Raw genomic sequence first — 8,418 nt, 5'->3', positions numbered from 1 at the left:
TTAAATTATTTGTATTCTGTTCCAATTTTTTTCAAAGGGGGGAAGAATACTTAAGTCTAAAGCTGTGTTTAAATGAGGTCGCACTCCTTTGTAGATCAAGGAGGTACAATGTTGCAGTTAGATACAGCAAGGCACTGAACAAGGCACAGGATTCAAGCCCTTCAAATCTTTAGTTTAACCTTCAAGCTAAGTTGTGTTTTACACAAATTACCAAAATTATTATATGTGCAAAACAAAATAATAGTGACAATCCATAACAAAAAAACATACAAGGATTTTTAATATCTACAAGCAGCAACATTTCTTGGCTTTTATACTAAAGAGACCAAGTGGTGAACATTGTATAGCAGTATGCAGCAGCAGTGTAACAGTTTGGAAAGTTCAAACCTTGTAGATGTGAGCTGAGAAGTATTTGTTAATGCTCACAATGTGAGAATCAACAACCTCACACAAGGGAGTTAGTATAAGGGAACCATGTGGTTCAGTTGTTGCCCTGTTTATCACAGTTCTCCAGGGTCCTCGGGGCCACTCACACTCCATGAAAATAGCGTACTGGCAAATCACCTTATTCTGGGTTTTCTTAAAGGTCTTCCATAGTTAGTCAAACGATTGTAACATCTTTACAGTCCTGATAGTTCATATCAGCTCTGACAGTAATGTGAGTCACAACTACAACTGGCTCCTCTGTAGACCTGGCTTCCAGTGGATCTGGTCTGCCTGGATGATGACCTCTGGCCTGAGGAAAGGGGAAACCATCCAGAAATGCATGCTCTATCCTGCACAGGCTGGCCGACAGCCTGTGCAGGATCATCTTCCAGGCCAAGCCTCCTCTGAGGGCAGGCTAAGCTTGTGCTGCATCATCTTCACGTCATGTTTGAACAGCTTTTTCTACCTGCTGAACACTGAGGGACCACTCCACATCCTCCAACATGCTCTGCTCCACCTTACGGTGGCAGACTAATGTGTGTTAGCGAGCATGTGGCATGTGGCGGGCATACAGGCCAATGCAGAACATCTCCACAATCCCTCCATAGTGGTAGATCACTAGTTGGACAGATTACCTTTTCAAAAATGTATGTAATGTGTAGTGTGAATGAATGTATAAAGAAGTATTGTATGTGTCAATAAATATATGTGAATACCCAAAGTCAAGAGCGTTGTACATATGTGTACAAATATTGTATGTTCATATACTGTACATGTATAACATAATCTTTAAAATTGTATTTATGTACTTCTTTAATTGCACCTGTACACCAAATGTGGCCGATGTGTTTTCTCAGTTCTTTTGATAGAATAATGTAACATGAACTCTGTTGCATTCAGATAGCTATGAATTTGCAGATGTTTTTTCCCATCAGCAAAAGTTCTGTCCCCAAAGCACAACTTTTTGACAGGTTCTCTGCAATTATGTCAGTGTGAATGAGAAACAAGTATCTGCTCTTTAATTTAGATATTATATAACGTCAATAAAATGCTGATTGTTGACTTTTGGATCACTGAAATTTGGTAAGCACTGTCGCCTAACACAAATAAGGTTCTGGGTATGAACTCAACGTCGACCAGGGTCTTTCTGTAAGGCATTTGCATGTTCTCCCTGCATTGGTTTACTCCGGATACTCCTCCCAAACTCCAAAGACATGTAGGTTAATTGGCTGAGGTATTTGTGAATGTGCGTAGGTGTGAATGTGAGTATGAATGATTGTTCGACACTGTATGTATCTAGGCCCTGGTGACACCGCCTCTCGCCCAATGTCAGCTGGGATTGGCTCCAGCCCCCTTCTGACCCTGAAAGGTTAAATTGTGTAGATAATGGATGGATAAATGGATGACATTTTCCCAAAGAAAATCTCAACTCCAGTTCAGTTGAAAGAAGCCAGTTTCATTCATACTGCGAGTTGTTCTCCAAAACTACAAAGTTGATGGTAAACCTTATTTGTGAGTAAGACTGGAGGAGTTAAGATGTGACTTACACTGGGACCTGGTCAAGACAGAGAAGGGTGGCATGCAGGGGATGACCTCCAGAGCACCCTTGGTCTCTAGGATGCCACTCTGCAGCCCACACAGCACCAGCACCATGATGATACAGATGAACTTGGCTCTCAGTCCATAGCCATGTAAAGCACTCTTAGTGGCTTTGTAAAACAGCAGGTGGCCATAGAAGGACACGAAGGTTGACACACACACATGATACCTTTCACATACAGGTTGAGGTTGAACACTGTTTCTTTCCTGCAACTGTTTCAGCTGTCTTTGATGATCTGACAAAAAATTGCATCTGATTTCATGTTTATAGAATTCTATATTTGTCACCCTAAAGCCAGATAATATAATCAATACAATTTTGATTATAAAAATAAACATCCCAGACTATAGCTTGGCTACATAATAATCACAGGGAGAATAAGCTCAGACCCAAGTCTTGATAAATAACTCACATCACCATCACATCAGCATGTCAAGTGACATTGCCTACATGCAAACAGGCAACTGAGAGAACTTAAAGGGTATATTTTACACCTTTCTGGGATTGAATCTGAGCTGTTGGTACCGCTTAGATGATATATCAGTGGTTTAAAGTCGAAAAAAACTGCTGCAATGTGTATTTCCATGTCCTCTCTTCTGCCTCTCTCTGGAGCTGCAGACAGAACAGGCTGTTTTTGCATGCGTCTTGACACGCGACCAGGCCTATCACCGGTCTCATTCTGGCGCATTCACTCGGAGGCTGGACTGGTACCGGCTGGGTGTGGCTGAGAGAAGAGTGCGATCATACAGGGGAGGAAGTACGAAATGAGACGTTTCGATAACATATTTCTTAGAATGGACTGAGTGAAAAAGTCCTCGGAGTGACTGTTCTCATACTTTGAGGGTCCCTACTAACCCCCTTCAAGTCATTACAGATAATATTTGATATTGTCAGCATTTTTTAATTGCCCCAAGTTGATGCAGGTAGACAACTGTGGTAACAACCACTGAAACAGTCAACCTGCCTCCTCAGTGCCTTGAAAGAAGAAGATGAAGATGATTTTACTCTTTACTGATCAATGCAGGTTTAGTGTGTTGCTCAGATGTTTATCTGGTGTGTACCTGTTGATGGCCACTATTGGCAGACAGCAGCGGCAGCAGCGGCAGCGGCAGCAGCAGCAGCAGCAGCGGAAGCAGCAGCGGCGGCGGCGGCGGCGGCGGCGGCGGCGGCAGCGGCGGCGGCAGCAGCGGCGGCGGCAGCAGCAGCAGCGGCGGCAGCAGCAGCGGCAGCGGCAGCGGCGGCGGCGGCAGCGGCGGCGGCGGCAGCAGCGGCGGCGGCAGCAGCGGCGGCGGCAGCAGCAGCGGCAGCGGAAGCGGCGGCAGCGGCAGCGGCAGCGGAAGCGGCGGCAGCGGCAGCGGAAGCGGCGGCAGCGGCAGCAGCGGCGGCGGCAGCAGCGGCGGCGGCAGCAGCAGCGGCAGCGGAAGCGGCGGCAGCGGCAGCGGCAGCGGCAGGGGAAAGGATCTGGAGACACCTGCTGTCCAGACAAAGCAGCCAACATACACGCTTTCCCTCAGGGAAGTCTGTGATCAGCTCCATGAACTTGAGCAAGGTGATGGAGTGATACCTGCACACACACATACACATTCAGAGACTCTGCAGGACCAGGGTACAACAGATGTGATCACAGTTTATGTCAAGACTGGGTCACTCACAGTGAAGCAATGAAATTACACAGCGAGGAAGAACGTGGCACATACAGCGCTATAAGGGAGGTGAACGAGAAAACCTAGGTTAAAAAGAACATTAGAAGATTCAGACACTTGAAAAAAATAAATTCAAGATACTTGATATTTTCAGAAGTTATAGATTTTTCTTTTTGAGATTTCTGGTATCTGAGTGTTGGGCTGAGTGGGTGAATGTTACCGGGTACACTAAAATTTGAGCCAAAGGTCATCTTCAATGACTGAAAAAAAACACAAAATCTGATCACAAAACTACAGGAGAGTACTAGAGCCAGGACGAAATAGAAATGAGGTCATTTTTTGTATTTTGCATTTAGAGAATGAATGTGAAATTCTGAGAAAAAGTAAAATGTTGATAACATTTAACGAGGAGAAATATAAAATTATGTGTATAGTGAGAATAAAGCAGACATGAAATTTCAAGATGAAAGATTTTTTTTGTTGAATATATCAAACAACTATCAGCACATTGACTGCTTCTACAAAATGCCCTGTGTAGGTTCTTCAGAATGGGTTTTAGTAACCCGGACATTCTTTCTCTCTTAGGGCATACGATTGTGCAAAAGACTGCACATCGAAACTGCACAAGCAGGAAAGGGTTCATGACTTATGGTGACTTAGGCTGCTATCTGTTCCCTCCCATACTTGTACAACACTGAAATGCATATCTTGTATTTGTATTTTTTTGGGACAATCCGAACGTACAGACCAAGAATCTTTTGACCTGTTTATTGCATATACTCGACTAAATAAGAGTAAATTGCTATTTTACTAAGTCTAACTTTAGGGCAAGTTTTATTCCATTTTGTTATGTGGTCTCTAATTGCAAAAGTTAATTTCTTCATGTCCAAAATTGGTTCTATTGTTGACAGCCATGAAGTAAGTTTTGGTGGGTTTGGCTGTTTCCACATCCTTGTCACTTGCTTCATGGCAATCACAGTCAACTGATATTATCTTACCAAGCAGGTTGATTCGCAATGTTCTTTTCTTATTTCAAAGGTTCTTTTAAATTGAATATATATCTGAGAGTTTTCTCCACCTCTTTCCAAAAATAATTTAGAATTGGACATGTAAAGAATGTATGCAATAATTCTGAAGTAGCTCAGGAGTGTATCAAAGAAGCATAATTCTTAATATCTGTGAAGATTCTCAATCATCTCAGTCAGTAATCATTCTAAAAATTATATTAGTATTATTCACAGTTTGGAGAGGGGAGATAAAACAGTATTTATTAAGAGCATTTCATCTGTCTAATAATTACAGTCTGTGGCTTTCTTATCTCGAAAATGTTTTATCTTCAGCTTCACACTTGGCAAGTGTATTGTTAAGGGCCGAAGGAAGTACAGTATCGAATTTAGTTTATTGCAATTCGGACAATATTATAAATTATAATAAATCATATTATAAATATTAATATTTTAATAAACAGGCAACCAGCACTCTTTAGCAGCAGTGGCTGGGACTCATCAACATAAGTGACGTTGTTACATCATAAGTCAATTCATGACAACGGCAACAAATGATTCTGCAGTTCATGCTTCTGCATACTGAGTGGAGCTTCACCAAACTGAAATCCTTCATTAAAAACACATTTTCAAACTAAAGAATATCAGCATAGTATTCAGCCATTAATACTCAGCCCTGGTTACATTTAGATGCTTTTAGAATAGGAATTAAATGTTTTATCCTTTCAACAAAGAAAAATTGACACTTATTTGGATAAAGAAATACTGAAAACTATGGTGACGATGGTTATTAGACATCTTCTTAACCCAGGTGAAGTCAAAAGAGATGTGTCTTTAGCCTGCGGCAGAAGATGTGTAGACCTTCTGCTGTTTCTGCTGATTTCAGTGGGGAGCTCGTTCCATCGTTCCAGCTCAATTTAATGTGACACCATGTGCAGGTGCTTGATTAAACTTACCGAAAGACCAGCGATGACTTTGCTCTTTATTATAGAGGAATTGCTTTCACAGCACATTGCAAAGGTTTTAAACTGGATTCACATCTGGTGACTGGGTAAGTTCACTGTGTAATGAAAATGTACATACATATCACTTTTTACCACTTGTGTATATGTGTGTGGATGCACCAAGACTGAAAACATGGGGCATAGTCAGATAATTATAGATCCTGTGTCACTGCTCTTGCCTTGGTCTTTCAGACTAAATGATTCACCCCTTAGTCTCAACCAATTTTAGTGAACCTCCACTACATACTGAACTCACTGTCCTCTTCATGAAACCTGTTTTAGATAACTATTTTTTTTGACATGGAAATGATTAGAGCCAGACTCAACAAAAACAATATTCCAATCCTGTAGCCTGCATCACAAATGTAGCCTCATTGTGACTGTGGCAACTTTCATGCTGTTTGTTTTAGGTCTCACAAAACAGCAGTTAGTCAACTCTGTTTCTCATAACAAGAGCAGGAGGAGGTCCGAGTGTAAGCTTGTCCTCATCACTTGCTGCTGAATCTGTAAATCAGGTCGATCCGGACGAAGCTCCTTTATCCTTTTTTTTCTTGTTGGGGTGTTTTTGTAAAGAAATCACTGGATTTACCGGTTGAATTTGAATTCGCCACATGTTTACTGGTTAGCTCGCAGCGGATGTAACTCAGTGACGTGGGACGTACCTGAGACGGCGTCGAAAGGTCAACCAATCATATTAGATCTAAAAACATAGATTAGTACCTATTGGCTACAAATAACAGTGGGAGTGCAGAGAGCTGGGTCCCGAGGAAAATCTGCAGCAACCAATTAAAGAGCAGCCTCAGGTCACATGGTTGCCAAACTTTTCAGGACCCACATTCACATCCACTTGGCCGTCGCCCCCCACTCGTAAGTATTATGTAGTTTGACAGAAATTAACAATATACAATTTGAAAACAACTTGTTTTTATGCTCATAGGTCTACCAGGAGCATTGTACGAGTAAACTATTATCATATAATTGAATTATGTTTATCGTTTTATACAGGCTTTTTTGTCTCAGGATGTTTGAGGGGGCCCAAGCGCCCCCGTATTGACTAGCTGCCACTCTATTCAACCTACGCATTCGCGAGACATAAGATACTCAATGTTACACCCTAACCCAATCATCACATTTTCCAAGAGCTCTGGCAATAATAGAGACAACTAAAAATTATATTGTTCAGACAATTATTCCCCATATGATATCATATAAGTAACATTATGAAAAAGTCAAGAAAGAAGTCAGAGAATGTGATCATTGTTCAAAAATGCATTTTTCTAGGTTTCTCTACGTCTTACAGGACATTAGACGTTACCTAAAGCCTATATCAATCAATCAATCAATCAAATTTTATTTGTATAGCCCATATCCACAAAGCACAATTTGTCTCATAGGGCTTTAACAAGGTGTGACATCCTCTGCCCTTAACCCTCAACAAGAGTAAGGAAAAACTACAACAAAAAAAACCTTTTAACAGGGTAAAAAGAAGGTAGAAACCTCAGAGAGAGCCACATGTATCGTGCTGGCTGATCGTGATAATGGCGGATCCTTTATTGTGTTGGCATCTGATAATGGTGGTGGACCACGACCGAGGTGGCAGCTGATGATGGATCCTGATGGCGGCAGTGGATAATGACTGTGGACTATAGTGGCATCCGATCTTGATGGTGGATCATGATCGTGGTGGCTGCTGACCATAGACTATGATTGCAGCAGGACTGCTTGATAACCAATGTCTCCTCAGATAATCAATTCATTGAAATTCAGTTATGCTTCAAAATGTTTATTCTTATCAATGCTACTAAAACCTTTATCTTTCTGATGTTCTCCTTTACACTTGACATCTATTGCACTTCTGTCCGTCCTGGGAGAGGGATCCCTCACATGTGGCTCTCTCTGAGGTTTCTACGTTCTTTTTACCCTGTTAAAAGGGTTTTTTAGTAGTTTTTCCTTACTCTTGTTGAGGGTTAAGGGCAGAGGATGTCACACCTTGTTAAAGCCCTCTGAGACAAATTGTGATTTGTGAATATGGGCTATACAAATACAATTTGATTGATTGATTGACATGTGAGGGATCCCTCTCCCAGGACGGACAGAAGTGCAATAAACGCTACATGTAATGGAGAACATCAGAAAGATAAGGGTATTCACAGCATTGATTGGAATAAACAGTTTGTAGCATAATGGAAGGTAAATTAATTATATACACTGCTCAAAAAAAATTGAAGGAACACTTAAAGAGATAGTTCACCGTAAAATGAAAATTCACTCATCATCTACTCTCCACTATGCTGCTGGAGGGGTGGGTGAACAGCGTTGCAGCCAAATCCAATATAATTTAAGTAACTGGGGACTCTGACATGATAAAACAGAAAATATGTCTCCATACTGCTAATGTGTTGTCATCCAAGTGTCCATAAGCCTCGACGTTCAAATTTGACTCGAAACGGCATCATTTACACCAGGTTTTTGGCTTAAATGTACGCTGTTATCCTCCTCCGGAACCAAGTTCACGTTCGCGAGAGCTTGTGCGGGGTGTGTGCGTGCGTCTCTCTGTTGGTGTTACTTTAGCCTCACCGTGTTTTTGTTCTCGTTCTTTTTTTCTTGCCACTGCAGGTGGTAGGGGTTAGGAGAGAGAGAGAGGGACGGTGGAAGGGGACGTACACAAATTATGCATTATTTAATTTCTCTGTATTATGTTGGTCATATACAAAACTCAATAAAAAGATTGGCAAAGAAGA

At 41.6% G+C, this 8,418-nt stretch overlaps 1 protein-coding gene across 1 annotated transcript; it reads right to left on the bottom strand.

Moving 5' to 3' along the window:
* Positions 1-601: 601 nt before the first annotated feature.
* si:dkey-16n15.6 (organic solute transporter subunit alpha) lies at positions 602-4,637 on the bottom strand. Its single transcript, XM_034590885.1, is given in 9 exon segments — positions 602-1,044; positions 1,974-2,187; positions 2,190-2,227; positions 2,416-2,433; positions 2,987-3,127; positions 3,476-3,541; positions 3,544-3,590; positions 3,679-3,752; positions 4,629-4,637. Coding segments are annotated over 9 exon segments (1,050 nt in total).
* Between the last annotated feature and the right edge of the window lie 3,781 nt (positions 4,638-8,418).

Source organism: Hippoglossus hippoglossus, chromosome 7 (assembly GCF_009819705.1).
Source record: "Hippoglossus hippoglossus isolate fHipHip1 chromosome 7, fHipHip1.pri, whole genome shotgun sequence".
NCBI lineage: Eukaryota > Metazoa > Chordata > Actinopteri > Pleuronectiformes > Pleuronectidae > Hippoglossus > Hippoglossus hippoglossus.
This window is presented reverse-complemented; position numbering and strand designations above follow the sequence as displayed.